The sequence below is a fragment of the Pseudoliparis swirei genome, chromosome 20 (genome assembly GCF_029220125.1).
Source record: "Pseudoliparis swirei isolate HS2019 ecotype Mariana Trench chromosome 20, NWPU_hadal_v1, whole genome shotgun sequence".
Taxonomy (NCBI): Eukaryota; Metazoa; Chordata; class Actinopteri; order Perciformes; family Liparidae; genus Pseudoliparis; species Pseudoliparis swirei.
In genome coordinates this window covers 2,147,106-2,163,667 of record NC_079407.1, presented here as the reverse complement: position 1 = coordinate 2,163,667, position 16,562 = coordinate 2,147,106, and the positions used below count along the sequence as shown (strand labels likewise).

At 47.0% G+C, this 16,562-nt stretch overlaps 3 protein-coding genes across 3 annotated transcripts in view; 1 reads left to right on the top strand and 2 right to left on the bottom strand.

The window, feature by feature from the left end:
- The window catches only part of poldip2 (polymerase (DNA-directed), delta interacting protein 2), a 7,765-nt gene extending 2,236 nt beyond the window's left edge, over positions 1–5,529 (bottom strand). The window contains exons 1-7 of the mRNA XM_056441525.1: positions 5,319–5,529; positions 2,843–2,918; positions 2,583–2,680; positions 2,405–2,504; positions 2,238–2,313; positions 494–601; positions 87–223 (exon numbers count right to left, since the gene is read on the bottom strand). Coding sequence (XP_056297500.1) covers positions 87–223; positions 494–601; positions 2,238–2,313; positions 2,405–2,504; positions 2,583–2,680; positions 2,843–2,918; positions 5,319–5,491 — 768 coding nt within the window. The 5' untranslated portion in view covers positions 5,492–5,529. The remainder of the gene's footprint in view (positions 1–86; positions 224–493; positions 602–2,237; positions 2,314–2,404; positions 2,505–2,582; positions 2,681–2,842; positions 2,919–5,318) is intronic.
- Positions 5,530–5,624: 95 nt separating this feature from the next.
- Positions 5,625–8,324, top strand: tmem199 (transmembrane protein 199). The gene is made up of 6 exons (XM_056441526.1): positions 5,625–6,437; positions 6,853–6,926; positions 7,019–7,108; positions 7,275–7,317; positions 7,513–7,625; positions 7,883–8,324. The coding sequence occupies exons 1-6, from the start codon at positions 6,254–6,256 to the stop codon at positions 7,976–7,978; spliced, it is 600 nt and encodes a 199-aa protein (XP_056297501.1). The 5' UTR covers positions 5,625–6,253; the 3' UTR covers positions 7,979–8,324.
- A 4,980-nt stretch (positions 8,325–13,304) lies between these two features.
- LOC130210938 (homeobox protein SEBOX-like) lies at positions 13,305–16,480 on the bottom strand. Its single transcript, XM_056441475.1, has 3 exons — positions 16,016–16,480; positions 15,036–15,241; positions 13,305–14,273 (listed from the first exon to the last, which is right to left on the bottom strand). Exons 1-3 carry the CDS (start codon positions 16,065–16,067, stop codon positions 13,578–13,580), a joined length of 954 nt encoding a protein of 317 aa, XP_056297450.1. The 5' UTR covers positions 16,068–16,480; the 3' UTR covers positions 13,305–13,577.
- Positions 16,481–16,562: the final 82 nt, after the last annotated feature.

Genomic DNA, 16,562 nt, shown 5'->3' with positions numbered 1-16,562 from the left:
TAGACAACAAACCACCAACGGGGTTTTGATCCCAGACCAGGGCCCGGACCAGGACCCAGACCAGGACCCGGACCAGGACCCCTTACCCTCATGCCCATGTAGAAGGGGATGACGGTGACCCGGATGTTCTCCGTGGTTTCCCTGTGGACGTCCGACAGCTCCAGCCAGGGGTGGTTCTTCTCCTGCCAGGCCTTCAGGGTGTCCCGGGCCGTGAAGGGGGGCGCTGCCGGGCCACCGGGCCACAAGAAAATACACTTTAAATACACGACGCAGTCATATGAGAATAACAGATCCAAACGGCCGACATGCGACGGCGTCCTGATCGTGAAATAAAATGTTACTGCGATATTAAATAAGAAGATTAGATCTGGAGGTCGGAATCGATGCTCTACAGTTTGATAGTTAATGTTTTGTTGGAAGAGAGCTAGTTAGCATTAGCAGCTAACAGCTAGCGGAGGTTCCATTGCGATGATGAAGGATGAAGAGCGTTTACTTTTGGCCGGGTTGAACAACAGGAAGCGCTCGAACAGCTCGTGCTGGATCGGGATCTGCTCGGCAGAGTTGTAGGGCAGGATGTCCTCGTGGCTCACGTAGTCCAGACCTGAAGGACACGAGGAACCGTGAGGAGGAAACCCAGAACCACGAGGAGGAAACCCAGAACCGTGAGGAGGAAACCCAGAACCGCGAGGAGGAAACCCAGAACCACGAGGAGGTAACCCAGAACCGCGAGGAGGAAACCCAGAACCGTGAGGAGGAGAACCCAGAACCGTGAGGAGAACCCAGAACCACGAGGACCAGAACCCAGAACCACGAGGAGGCCAGAACCACGAGGAGGCAGAACCACGAGGAGGCAGAACCACAGGAGAAACCCAGAACCACGAGGAGAGCCCAGAACCACGAGGAGGAACCCAGAACCACGAGGAGGAGAACCCGAGGAGAGCACCACGAGGAGGAAACCCAGAACCACGAGGACCGAACCCAGAACCGCGAGGAGGAAACCCAGAACCACGAGGAGGAAACCCAGAACCACGAGGAGGAAACCCAGAACCACGAGGACCGAACCCAGAACCACGAGGAGGAAACAAAGAACCGCGAGGAGGAAAGGCGGAAACCCAGAACCACGAGGAGGAAACCCAGAACCGTGAGGAGGAAACCCAGAACCGCGAGGAGGAAACCCAGAACCGCGAGGAGGAAACCCAGAACCACGAGGAGGAAACCCAGAACCACGAGGAGGAAACCCAGAACCACGAGGAGACCAGAACCGTGAGGAGGAAACCCAGAACCACGAGGACCGAACCCAGAACCACGAGGAGGAAACCCAGAACCACGAGGAGGAAACCCAGAACCGTGAGGAGGAAACCCAGAACCACGAGGAGGAAACCCAGAACCACGAGGACCGAACCCAGAACCGTGAGGAGGAAACCCAGAACCACGAGGAGGAAACCCAGAACCACGAGGAGGAAACCCAGAACGAGAAACCCAGAACCACGAGGACCGAACCCAGAACCACGAGGAGGAAACCCAGAACCGTGAGGAGGAAACCCAGAACCACGAGGAGGAAACCCAGAACCACGAGGAGGAAACCCAGAACCACGAGGAGGAAACCCAGAACCACGAGGAGGAAACCCAGAACCACGAGGAGGAAACCCAGAACCGTGAGGAGGAAACCCAGAACCACGAGGAGGAAACCCAGAACCACGAGGAGGAAACCCAGAACCGTGAGGAGGAAACCCAGAACCGTGAGGAGGAAACCCAGAACCGTGAGGAGGAAACCCAGAACCGTGAGGAGGAAACCCAGAACCGTGAGGAGGAAACCCAGAACCGTGAGGAGGAAACCCAGAACCACGAGGAGGAAACCCAGAACCGTGAGGAGGAAACCCAGAACCGTGAGGCGGAAACCCAGAACCGTGAGGAGGAAACCCAGAACCGTGAGGCGGAAACCCAGAACCGTGAGGAGGAAACCCAGAACCGTGAGGAAACCCAGAACCGTGAGGAGGAAACCCAGAACCACGAGGAGGAAACCCAGAACCGTGAGGAGGAAACCCAGAACCGCGAGGAGGAAACCCAGAACCACGAGGAAACCCAGAACCGTGAGGAGGAAACCCAGAACCACGAGGAGGAAACCCAGAACCGTGAGGAGGAAACCCAGAACCATTGGGACCGAACCCAGAACCGTGAGGAGGAAACCCAGAACCATTGGGACCGAACCCAGAACCGCGTGTGGCCCCGTGTCGTACCTGGGATGGCGTACAGGGCTCTGCTGTCATCGTGGTTGGCCAGAAACGTCACCGCCTCCGTCTGGGACCTCTGAGACTGTCAACAACAACAACAACAACCAGTCACAGCCAGTCCAGTGCAGACGTCCGTCTTCACTTGAACGATCGCTCTCACTGATCAGACTCACGATGTGGGGGCAGTCCCGCGTGTCGATCAGGACCTGGTAGTAGGTGTGAGTCTTCCCCTTCACCTCCTTGGAGCCGTGAGAGCCCGGAGGCTCCGGCTTACTGGGGGGGGCACGAAAGAAATGTCAAGATAAACGAGTCTCACAAACACGACGGTCTTCAGTCAGGGGGGGGGGGTACCTGTCGGCAATGGGGGGGGTGATGTCGCGGTCGTACAGCCGGGCGTGCCAGGGGAACAAGACGATTCCTCTGTAGCCGAACACGCTGTGAAGGAACAGCTGAGAGAGAGAGAGAGAGAGAGCGAGCGAGAGCGAGAGCGAGAGAGAGCAGGTCCATGAAGCAGAACATTAGATCAACTATGATTATGTAGAAGGACCTGTGTGTGTGTGTGTGTGTGTGTGTGTGTGTGTGTGTGTGTGTGTGTGTGTGTGTGCTCTCACCTGTCCTGTTTCATATTTTCCGTGCTGCTTCACGGCCTCGAACATTCCCACCGTCTCCAGAATCTTCCCTTCAGGTCTGATCCTGCCAAACAGGCAGCGCCATTACACACTGGACCTGTGTGTGTGTGTGTGTGTGTGTGTGCAACTTCAAAAGAAAAGCAGCATAAACTGTACACAAGAGTCGCCCCCTGGTGGCCAGGAGAGAGAATGCAGCTCCAACACATGAAACAGGTTGGGGACTGAGATCAAAACAAATTCCTGAACAAGGAAAGCGGCTTCAGGATTTACATTCATCTCTTTAACGGGAAAACTCAATCACAACTTTGACAAGATTGAATAAAAACCTCGAATTTTCAGATGTAAACAAGAGGAATATCATTCTAATCTCTGCACACACACACAGTAAATATCACTGACAACAGCTGGTCCCTTCATGTAAATAACAGGCATACTTGCTCAAAGCTAATCTTCCCGACAGAGATGAAGAGCGAGGGATTACCGACGTGTATGTGTGGACAGCGGGATTTAATATCACACTGCAGGTTGGGTTAAAGTCATTTTATTATCATTGTGTAAGAACAACAACATGATTTGTATGTTGTTTACAGATGAAATCAAATGTGCTTATTTTCTTCTCCGTCTGCGTCAGAATATAAACGTCAGCTCTGTAAATCACTCGCGTTGAGGAGGGAGACGTTTATATATTTCATATGTAGTCGCCTTGACGTTACGCGTCTTTGTTCCAGCAATTTAAATTATAAATATATATTTAGATATCAATTTGTACATCTATTTACATTTTTATATATATATTTATAAATATATATTTTATAATTATATATTTATTTAAGTATATATTCTTAGAAATATTTATAAATATATATGTATATTATAAATATAACTTTTTATGAATTAATATAAACATTTACATATATATTTATATATATAATTTTTTATAAATATTTATATATAAATATATTTATATATATAAATTTACATATTTATATATCTGAATAAAAATATTTATACAAACATTTATATCCATATAAATAAATATATTTTTATATAAATAAATATATGTATATATATATATATATAAATAAATATGTATCTATATCCTTGATAGCAGTTATTGGCGCATTGCGATGTTAGGGGGCGTGTCTCTGGATTAAAACTGTCGGCTCAGCAGAAGAGCATCGAACCGACGGTGTTGATTCTCCTCCGGCCTCTCATCGTTTCCCCGCCCCGCTCTCATCTGCCCAACATGCAATGCGGTTTGTCCGATTGCATGTGAACGCAGCACGACAGAGACCAAAAGTCCCCAAAGTCTCCACCCTGTGCGGAGACGACTCGGATCTAAATTTAGACGACACGTCTCAGGCCCTGCAGCCGGCGGCGACCTCGGGGTCAACGACCTTCACTGTCAACAAGCACGGGAGCCGAGTCACGCAACCTTTTAGCGCTGTCATCGCGTCGGGGGGGAAAGGTCGGCAGCAATGAGACGGCAGATGAGATTACACAACACAAACTGGGGCACACAGACGTCATGTAAACAACAAATAATCTCACTATAGTCTCAGACTACTTCTTAAAAAACACACACAGATCCACCTGTTCCTCTCACAACAACAACAACAACAAGGCGCATTGTCCATGCAGAAAGGTCACCTCTGTGGGTGTTGTCGTGTCAAGCACAATAAAGGTAACTAGGAGGATCAATACTGCGACTCTCGCATCTAAAGGATAATTTCCTTCATCGCCTTTGCACGTCTTTTCTTTTCTTATTAAAATACACTTTATATTTCATAATCTATACATGTTTTATTCCATGTATGTGCAACCTACTTGTCCAATAGACTAATAGACTATTCTGAATAAGGGCTGCAGGTGTTCCGCTTTACTTTTTACATGTTTTATACAAATTAATTATTAATATATGTTGTCATTTTATAAGGAAATGTGGCCACGAACAGGAAATATTTATGTCAATAAGGTAATGAAAAAAAGGCCCATTGTGGTAGGACTGAAGCAAAAAATAATGAGTAGTATAATGTTAGTTTAAAAAATAATTATAAGTCAATATTTTACAGTATTAGTGTGTATAAAAGTGCTATTTAGTTAAATAACAAGGTTTAAAGACTGCATATATAATACATTTAATTAAACAGTTTTTACAGTAAAAGTGCGTACATAAAGTACTATTTAGTGAATAATAAGTGTTTAAATACAACAAAAACAAACAATAAACTGCATAAATTCACGTATAGATAGAAACACCAGCATGTTAGATATCTTAAAGATCGTTTTACTACTTTAACGGGTGACAATACTCCACGAGGATTAATAATAATTTAAATAATTTAAGGACCAGCCGGGAGGCGGCGATCAAAACACGCGCCGAGGTCACGTGCTCCGTCTCGAGGCAGCTGTCATCGCGTCTTTGAGGGCCGCCATCTTTCCGGGAGCGCGCGCTTACCGTGACGACATGAGCCGCTGCTGCTGGACGCCGCCGGGTAGTGCGCAGGCGCGGCATTGGACCCGCGGTCGGAACCCCTCGAGCCCGTCAACGGCGCTCAGGATTCTGTGCGCGTGCTTGTTGTATTTACTGACCGCGCTGAGAAAGCCTCGGCGCAACGCGCAGGCCGCCATCTTTACAGCCGAGAGCACAGGCGGGCACGCGCACGTACACGTACGCTCGCTTTGACGGCGGACGGTGTAACGGCGCTGCGTTCAGGGACCGACGAAGAGGGTCGTATTTAACGAAACTTTATGCTAAACTTGAATTGTTCTGATCTTTTCTGATCAGGCGGAATCTCTTAAGGTGGCTTATGTGTTTTTCAAGCGCACTGATCTGAAATGCGATTCATAAAAATACTTTAAGTGATATTTATTTTCTAGAAACTAGTTTAGTTTGACATCAAACTGCTTTCGCCATTGAAGCTCAAGAGGAGACTTTAATGCATCGGAAGACCTCACGTGACCAACATTTGAGTTGAATGTTGAATCAAACATAATTTCCCATTGATTTTAAGTGAAAAATATAGTCTAAAAACTAGCTTAGTTTGACATCAAACTGCTTTCGCCATATTTATATTGAACGTTACGCCTGTTTAAAAAAAAAGAAGCTCCACTATTGGAGCTTCAGAGAAGTCCTTGAAGGCATCGAAGGAACGTGACCAACATTCGAGTTGAATATGGAATAAAACCTTATTTCCCCCTTTTTATTAACTATAAGCAGTTTACATATATTATAAAAGAGATTAGGTAAAACAAAATACATTTTTAAAAAGCCCAATAATATTATATATATTTCCGCAGTCGGTCACGTGAGCTAAAACGTCATCGTTGTCACGAGACGAACTACGGTCGCTTAAAACCCCACTTCCGGATTCAGAGAGGATTTTTATCAACATGGCTTCTGCGTTCGTCCTCGGGGATAAATTCAGAGACACGTTGACGGAGCTGTTGGAGAAGAAGGACTCGAGTCTGCCCGAAAGGTTGAGAGATGAACTGGAGGCGACTCTCGGGAAACCAGAGCCGACGGTTCTGTCCTTTCGGGCGGCGAGGACGCTGCAGAAATACCTCCAGGACAAAGGTCTTTTTAAAAATAAAATAACTTATAACAGTATTCACATTTAAATATATATATATCAGAGGTAGAAAAGAGAATGCACTGTCTATTTCCCCTCAACAAGTAAAGAAACGCAGCATTTCATCTATGCGTTGTTGTTTTATTTGCTTTGTTAAGTAAATTAAATATGTGTGTAATATATTGTGTATTTTTCTTATTATTATTGATATATTGTGAATATTTTAGATTTGATTGCTTACCGAATTGCTAGATTAATAAAGTAAATATTTATTTAAACTGCAGTACTTCATATTATATCATTAAGAGTACAGTTGTATGTGCTATTATCAATATTATAGATATATATATCTTCCTGCCATAATGTTCTGCAGTAGAACCAACTAGTAGCCATTAATAATGTTAATATATTTCCCTGCAGGCCATCCTTTCCACCTGCACGAGCTGTTGGACGGCGGCTCGCTGCACCTGCCTGAGGTCGTGACCCCGCCCAGGGTGAGTTCTACCTGTTGCCTTCACAGACCGTGGGAAACGTCACCCACGAGCCTTGACGCCAGCTGACGCTGACCCGGTCTTTCCTCCCTCAGAACCCGGCGCTGGTCGCCCGTCTGGAGCGGATCAAAGTCAAACTGGCCAACGAGGAATACAGCCGGATCACACGCAACGTCAACACGCAGGTACGCCGCGCCCAGGCGTGACGTCACGCCGCGCCCAGGTGTGACGTCACGCCGTGCGAGCGTCACGGTTACGTAACCACGTCTGAACGTAGAACACGTGGAGAGATTCTCACGCATGTTCTTCATTGATTTTCTATGTGATGAATATTTTTCTTTTTGTCTTAAGGAGATCCGACGCAGTGGAACGCTGGCAGACTTTGGACGAGAAAGTGAGTTTTTAAAATTATAATAATAATATTGTTATTATATAACCACCATTGTGGCGATTAGAGGCGGAGTTATAAATGCGGTGAGCAAAAAAAATACTACTTCTTAATTTTGTTGTTTTTGTTCTTCCTCTACTTTTCCTTCTACTTTTTGTTCTTCTTCTTCTTTATTTTCTCCTCCTCCTCCCCCCCCTCCAGTGCGGTCGGTGAAGGCGGTGGTGGCGACCGTGTTTAACTTCCTGGTCACGGTGGTCGCTGCGTTCGCCTGCTCCTACCTGGGCAGTCAGTACCTGTTCACGGACACCGGGGCGGTGAGCGGCCGCCAGCCAATCACACGCTTCCCCTGTCCAGATGTCGGCCATGTTATCGGCTCACGACTATTTTTATCTTCACGTGTAAACAACCATATACGTGCACATATAAGTAGATTATTATGATATGTATAACATATTGTTACTTACATTTACGAACCTGAACTCTAGGACGCTTCACTGTTTGTTTTCCCCTAAAACTGACCTTTGTTTGTTTTCCCCTATAACTGACCTTTGTTTGTTTGTTTGTTTTCCAGCGCGTCATCGCGGCGGTGATCGCTGCGTCCGTCGTGGGGCTCGCCGAGCTGTACGTGTTGGTCCGGACCATGGAGGGCGAGATGGGGGAGCCGTAGGAACGACGACCTTTACGCTTTTTAAAAAAAAGATTATTTATTCTTCGGTGGAACGAAAGATGAGAGAATCCTCAGAGCGACGCTTCACGACGACTGAACATCTTTGTATACAAAAAATACTTTATCTGACGTTCCACTTCAATGTTCGTGTACCGAAACTTCTGGGGAGGACCTTGAACGCCTCGCTCGAAGACACTCGGACGTGTGCGGACCGTCCGGTCGGGGAATGGAACCACCGACCTCGTGGTCGAAGGAGAGACAGACGCCTCCTTTTGTGTTTTTCTTATTCAATCAAAAATGATATTTCTTATTTATTTATAATTATAAATACAATTATTTCATCTTGTCTGACGTGTTTGTATTTTTGTGTGACAGATGTACTGATTTTTCATTTTAAAGTGAATTAAAGAGGCCGAAAACCCCCAAAAATCATGATTTGAAGAGCAATAACACCACGAGTCTTATTTCATAACGCCGGATCTGTTTCCTCTGATCCTCCACATTCATTTATTTTGTATTAATAATAATATTATCTTTTTCGGTAAACTATCCCGCATCCTCCTCTTCCTATCAGATTAAAAAGATGTAACTACAAAAAATAAATAAAAAGTATCTCCCTAAGATCTGAGATTTGACACCCAGATTAAAGGTTTAACGAAAGATTATTCGGTATTAAAGATGATTATGATATGCAGAGATCTCTGTCATACTTGCCTCTGTATTTTATATATATTAGCGCTAATGTAATATTTCCAAACTTAAATCCAGGCAGAATTACAGCTGCTGTAAACTGAAAGACCCTGAGCTCTGGCTTTAATATTTACTTCTTATCCTCCCCCCCAAACACACACGCACAAATTCTCATACTTACAGTATCAAAAATATATATTTTGACTCAGAATCTAATTATTTCTGTCGTATCTTCACATTTTAATCAGGATGCTCTGCAGATAACACCGAGGCTTTACAACGAGCCACGAGAACAATAAACAGCTGAAAGAATTTGTGTCACGAAAACGCAAGTTACGTATGTAACTATGGTTCTATGAATCCTGGATGACCGCCAGAGGCGGTGCTTAGCACTGGATATCTTCCGTCTTGCGCATAGCAGGTCGAGTATTAATAACAACAAAGTCACCCGTGACCTCGGATGACCCGCCCACCGGGTATAAGTTCAGTGTCATCCGAGATCAGTTCTCTGGAATCTTCTCGCGAACTCACGAGATTCCGGTGACTAAGAACTCTGGCGGTCATCCAGGTTTCATAGAACCATAGTTACATACTTAACTTGCGTTCTATTTCATCCTTCCTGACCGCCAGAGGCGGTGCTTAGCACTGGATGACTTATACCAACAGAGTCACGAGGAATCCCAAGGAAACTACCTCATATGACTCAAGCAGAGGATTTGGACCACCTGCAATGCATGGAGGGTGTTCCGTTCACTCTGTAGTCTCTGGTGAATGTGCTTGATGCCCTGAGGCTGTTGCATACATATGCACCTATATTCCCTACGGGCATACCTCTCAGGGTCGCCCGTGATGTGGGAAACGGTTGGTAGAACAACACCCTGCTCTGGATGGCAGAGCACGGACGTTCACCACCTATGCACAGGCAATGGCCCCCACTATCTAGTGGAACAGGCACTGTTCTGCAGTGGCATAGCCCTTCTTAGATCCACCCTAACTGACTAGTTATGGTGGTCAAGCTGTGCAGGCTGGACTGGCTGGTTGAGACCCGAGCGTGCCAGCACCTTTGGGGAAGCCACTGCTTTAGGCTGCAGTGTGACACCCGAGCCCTCTGAGTTCCCCTCAGACAAGGCTCATTGACCGACAGGGCGTGTAGCTTGCTTACTTGCTCTGCCGCAGTTATGGCAAGGATGAAAGGTCTTTGCCGGCGCAACCACAGCCCTGCCTCTGCCAAGGGAGGCGAGCATAGGGTGTCCAGTACCCTGGGCAAGTCCCTGGAGGAGCCCTCGGGGGGCTCAGGGATAGTCACTGAGGCCCTCCTTATGAAGAGGACACCAGCTTGTGGCTGTTCCGCATCATTGTCAGCTTTAGCATGCTGCCCTGAAATGGTAGCTATGTAGGCCCTCAGGATAGAGGCAGACATGCCCTTAACTAGAAGGGATGACGGAGGCGTGAGTACCGTAGGCACGAGGCACCGTACTGGGTCCCTCCGTCCGCTGGTCGGGAAGCGGCTTCGGTCTGCACGTCTCGTGAGCGGATGGCACTCCGGCATTTAGAATAGTCCTCTGGACTGATTCTGTTCAGCTGCTTCTGCTCTCCTGCGGCCAAGCCCTTTGTTGGGCACGGCCGGGATGGCAGGTCCCACCATCTAGCTGTGCTAGGGGTCCCGCATGTCAGCGAGGCACCGTGGCGTCTCACAGCGAAGTCTGTGCAGCCAGGGGAACCAAGTCCTGGCTGGACGCAAGGGGGCCACCAGCAAAATTCGGTGGCCCTGTTGAAGACCCCGAGTAGTTGGCAAGATCAGCGGAAATGTGGGGAACGCCCTGGTTCCGTTCTCCTGGTCGCTACCTCGCCCGACAATTGGTCAGGTGAAGGGTTACCGGAGTAAGAAAAATCAGAAGGGCACGGGAGCTTCGTAGCAGCTCTGCCGCCCTAGAGGCCCCTGGAGGTTCAAGCCAACACGTGGTTGAGGCGATGTCTCGCCCAACAAGTACCTATTCCCTCCCAAGTATGGCAGGAACTGTTTGAGCGCTAGGTGCATGGCCTGTGGCTCCAGACCCAAGTGTCGCGAATAGACTGTCCTCTGGAAGTCCTGTACCGCCAGACTGCGCCCCACCTTGAGAGGCGGGAGTCTGCTGTGGCGACCTCCCGGTGGGGCGGACCCCTTCCCTGGGGATACCCTCTGACGGGTATGCTCTCACCCTCTACGGGGATAGAGCTGAGGGCACCACTGTGACCCCCATCTTGTGCCTGTGGCCTGGCGAAGGCTGTTAGGCCCTCCATGCGAAGGGCGCCGCGACAGCAGCCCAAGCATTTGCCCCATAGGCAAGGAAAAAAGGGATAAAAGACCACTGCCTGCCCCCTCAGAGTACCTACCTGCTTGAGTGACGGGCAGGCCCACTTAGTGGCTGCATCTAGAGCTATACCAATGAAGGTTATGCTCCGAGAATGGCTCAGAAAACTCTTTATGTTCACGAAGGCCCAACCGGGCAGCGTGAGAAAGAGTGTAAGACAGCTGATGCAGCTGTCAATTTACCCGATAGGCAAGAAGAGGATAAAGACAGCCATCTGCCCCTCAGAGAGGAAGGCTGCAGAGGATGCTGTCCACCTGTCTGAGTGACGGCCAGGCCCGCTTAGTTGCTGCATCTAGAGCTACACCAATAAGGGTTATGCTCTGAGAATGGCTCAGACAGTTGTTTGTTCACGAAGGCCCAACCGGGCGGCGTGAGAGAGTGCAAGTACTGCACTGTGTGGCCCTAAATGGGTATGGCGCACATATCAGCCAGATCGTCCAGGATGGCAGTTTCCTCACGCCCTGGTGATTGCAGGGCGGCAGTAATGCCCTTTTGTAGAAACTCCTGGGGAAGTCCACATGGAAGAAGCCTGGGAATAACGGTTTTGGAAAGCATAACAGAGCAACCGTCTGTGAAGCATTCTAGGAGCCTGACAAAAGGCCTCCCTTAAGTCGACAGACATGAGCCGATCTCCTCTGGAGACCACACGAAGGATGTCTGCTGGGCTCAGCCTGAGAAAGTCAAGATGTGGCGCCCCTGAGTCTGCGGGGTGTGGACACGGTCCTGCACCGTGCGCCTGTAGAGCAGGTCCCCTGATTTCACTGGGACAGTAGGGAGGTTGTTCCTACATGCCTCCGACAAGGGTGCCTGCGCCGGCCAAACAGCTGGTCTGAACCCTGGAGAGCATTAGGCGCCCAGGTTCTCTCGACGTAAGTGCACATGCCTGCAGCGAAGCATCACTGAGGCTGTAGTCAAGTATGACATATGAGGGGGAGTTGCCGTGTAGTAAGCACGGTAAAATGGTCACCTGAGAACCGACTGGGCTCGAGGGCACCGGTCATCCGGCCTCGGAGTCCCCTTGGGGACGTTAGCGCTGTAATCGCCCACCAGTAGCCTGAGCGAGAGCGCTCCACTACTTGGGCCGAGGTCCTGTGGAACAGGAAGTAGCTGTCGGATTTAGCGTAGGCTCCGTTAGCCTGAGTGGACACACTCTGCTAGCTATGCACGGCGGCAATGCTACCAAAGTCAACACACACGCTATCTCAATCGCTACAGAGGCGGTCGGCGGTGTAGCAGCACCGGCGGACGTGCTCCCGTTAGCACACAGTTAGCAGGGCGAGCTCTGCTCCTGTGGGATATGCCGTCATAGGCAACAATTGTATTCGATCTCACCCGATTGAAGCTTCGCGGTGAAGGCGCTCTGGTGAAGACCGAAAAAGACTCGTGCGTTCTCCGGTCCTCCACGCGGACCGCCGTGAAAGCATAGCGTCCTCCTCCGAGGAGGAGAGCTCGTCGCAGCCTCTGGAGGCGGCGGATCGCAACTCCGACCATTTGGTCACAAGGCTCCCCGCGACGAGCTTCAGTTAAACTTCAGCCTTAGCTGATGCCTGCGTTTGCGAGAAGATGAAAAAGAACTGATCTCGGGATGACACCGGAACTTATACCCGGTGGGCGGGTCATCCGAGGTCACGGTGACTTTGTTGTTATTAATACTCGACCTGCTATGCGCAAGACGGAAGATATCCAGTGCTAAGCACCGCCTCTGGCGGTCAGGAAGGATGAAATAGAACAGGAAAATAACTTTGTGCCTCGGAGTTTTATTTTATCTGATAAGACATGATAATGTTTGTGTGTTGTTCTTTCTTTGTTTGCTGTGTTTTTCTTTGTCGTTATGTTTTTAAACTGTAACATTTTAAAAATTAAATTAATTAATATTAAATAAAAAACTAAATAGTCTCACATTGCACAAAAGTAAAATGATTGATTGTTATTATTATTATACTGTAACTTAAACATTTTTAAATAAATTAATATTTAAAAATGTTTAAAAGAATCACATTGCACAAAAGTCCAATTACTGATTTATAAAAATCATTTAAAAATGAAACTATTTAAAATAAAATGGTTTCTTCATCAACATCAAGGGAGAATAAACTCTACAATTTCAACAAAATTTTATACGTAATATTGCTGTAAATAGTTTGATGTGTGAAATATTGTCACCCTTTAGTCTCCCAAAACAAAACATTTAAACAATCTACATTGATAAATAGGTAAGTGGACATTTGTGTATTTTCGGGGTGTACTGTCTCTTTAAATGAAGGAGAAACGCTCGTAAACACAGATTGTAAAACAAAAACATCTCTTGTATTTTATTTGTTTATATGCATTTTAAAAATGCATTGAAGATGCTCTACATACAGCCAATAAATCTGAAGCACAAGCAAAGTTTAAAATGGTTTAAATTTATGTCTAAAAGTAAGAAACTGAGCCAGAAATGTAATAAATAGCACGAAAAGACGAAAACCGCCAACAACAACAACAACAACTGGAGACAGATGTTTGAGGAACAGTTGGCGCTGGAAACAAAGGAGTTGAGTTTAAGAACAGTTCCCAGATCAGTATTCCAGGAAGTTGGTGACGACGGCGGCGTTGTAGATCAGGTCTGAGATGTAGCCCATGGAGGTGTGCGGGTGGGGCTGGTGCTGGTTCTGGTGCTGGTGCTGGTGCTGGTGGTGTCCCTGGCCCTGAGCCACCTCCCAGTACACCGGCTGAGGGTGGGAAGGAACCACCTGGTCCACAGAGGTGTGACCTCCACCTGCAACGGCTCCGCCTCCTCCGAACGCGGCCGGACGGGCCCCAGAAGGAGCCTCGCTCTGGGGTCTGAAGGTCCTGAAGGTCTGGTAGGACCGGGTGGAGGCCGGGTGGAGAGGAGGCCTGCTGCCGGGCTGAGGGAGGGAACCAGGGAGGAACCCGGGGGGCGCCGGGCCCAGGTGCTGCTGGTGGTGGTGGTGGTGCTGGTGGTGCTGGTGGTGCTGGTGCTGGTCCTCCTCCCACAGACGAGGCTCCGAGAGTTTGGAGGAAGATGGCGGCGATGAGGCGGTGTGGCCGTAGATCTGGATCCAGTCGGCGTAGATCTGCGGGACGTCCTCGCAGGCGTGGTTCGGATCGGGTCTGAATATTTCCGCCAGGGCGGTGGAGGTCACGGGCCCGGGGGACGGAACAGCAGCGCCTCTACCTCCCGGGGCGGGCCTGGTGGACTTGGGGAGCCTCACGGTCTTGATAATTCTGGCTCTTCTGTTTTGGAACCACACCTGAGAAGAAAAGAACGTTTTCATTCCTGTCATCATGGTTCTGCTGCCCCCTGTGGACTAAAGTGGTAGTGTTGTTTCTGGTGCCCCCTGTGGACTAAAGTGGTAGTGTTGGTTCTGGCGCCCCCTGTGGATTAAAGTGGTAGTGTTGGTTCTGTCGCCCCCTGTGGACTAAAGTGGTAGTTTTGGTTCTGGTGCCCCCTGTGGACTAAAGTGGTAGTGTTGGTTCTGGCGCCCCCTGTGGATTAAAGTGGTAGTGTTGGTTCTGTCGCCCCCTGTGGACTAAAGTGGTAGTGTTGGTTCCGGTGCCCCCTGTGGACTAAAGTGGTAGTGTTGGTTCTGGCGCCCCCTGTGGACTAAGGTGGTAGTGTTGGTTCTGGTGCCCCCTGTGGACTAAAGTGGTAGTGTTGGTTCCGGTGCCCCCTGTGGACTAAAGTGGTAGTGTTGATTCTGGTGCCCCCTGTGGACTAAAGTGGTAGTGTTGGTTCTGGCGCCCCCTGTGGACTAAGGTGGTAGTGTTGGTTCTGGTGCCCCCTGTGGACTAAAGTGGTATTGTTGGTTCTGGTGCCCCCTGTGGACTAAAGTGGTAGTGTTGGTTCTGGTGCCCCCTGTGGACTAAAGTGGTAGTGTTGGTTCTGGTGCCCCCTGTGGACTAAAGTGGTAGTGTTGGTTCTGGTGCCCCCTGTGGCTCGTGAGGATCATGTAAATATTAATAAAGGGTCCTACTGGGTCCTACTGGGTCCTGGTTCCCCCTGGGAGTCTCACCTGGATCTTGCTCTCGGGCAGGTGCGTGCTCGCGGCCAGCCGCTCCCTGAGCGTGATGTCCGGGTACGGGGTCCCCGCGAAGGCCCGCTCCAGCTCGGCCAGCTGGGCCCGGCTGAAGATGGTCCGCTTCCTCTTCCTCTGGCCCCCCATGGGACCGGGTCGGTCCGGGTCCGGGGGGGACACCGCGCTCTGCGAGCGGGCTGGTGCTCAAGGGACCAATCAGAGCAGATCGCATTTAAATATGACGAGTAATAAATAAATATATAGTAAATTAAAAAAGGAATAGTGAATAAATAAATAATAAATACAACAACAAAAAACAAGTAAATGAATCAATAATAAATACTGTAACATAGCTTTAGAGGGAAAGGACATTTAAATAATTACTTTTAATTGTTTAAGATGGAAACGCAGCGAGATAAATATATAAATAAATATTGAGCAGCTTATAAAAATTAAAAAAACGTACACACTGTTAAACAAAATGTTTGTTTTTTATTTTACATTTGAGGCCATTTTTATTTTCATGTCTACATGTATACATATAAATATAATATATATGTCTAAATAAAAAATAAAAAATGTAAATACATGTATATATATAAATATATATATAATTATATATATAATTATATATAAATATACATATTTACATGTTTCCATTATTTATTTTCATGTATATATATAAGTATATATAAATAAATAAATGTATATATATGTATATAAATAAAATAAAGAATGTAAATATATAAATATATATATATTTATATAAATATATATATTTACATGTTTTCATTTTTTATTTTCATGTATATAAGTATATATATAAATAAATAAATATATATAAATATATATATATGTTTTAATTTTTTTAATTCACTGTGACGTTTTCCATCAAACGTGTCACATTGGCTAAAGTTACATAAAAAATGTAATAAAACGAATTAATTCAGTTGCTTGAATCTGAATGATATTTTTACCTTTGTATAGATCTTCATCATCTTCTTCTTCAAATAACGTTTTAAAATCCATCAGGTCTGTGTGACACGAACAGGACCACGACTCACTGGAGGAGGAGGAAGAGGAGGAGGAGGAGGGACCTCTTCTTATTCCGGCGTCAGATCAGGGGGGGCACCCTGAACCCACCAGCACCCTGAGCACCCACAACACCCTGCATCATGTATATTTTGTTATTACATCAAAATTAAAAAATAAACTTTGTTTGTTAGACTCATTAAATATTTACATCTTTATAAACTGGCCATCGAAATAATTCCACAGAAGTTTCAAAAGTAGGTCAAATGTAATCCAACAGCTCCGGATGACATCATCTATTCCTGAAAGATCTTTTATTTATACTTTTATTTATACTTTTAAGAGGCTGCTAAAACAGATAAACAAATAAATATATATATATTTATATATATGTATATATACACATAGATCTAGATATTTATTTATATATATGTATATATATATATAAAAAAAGATAAATATCTACATCTTCAATGCCCATTAAGGAAGATA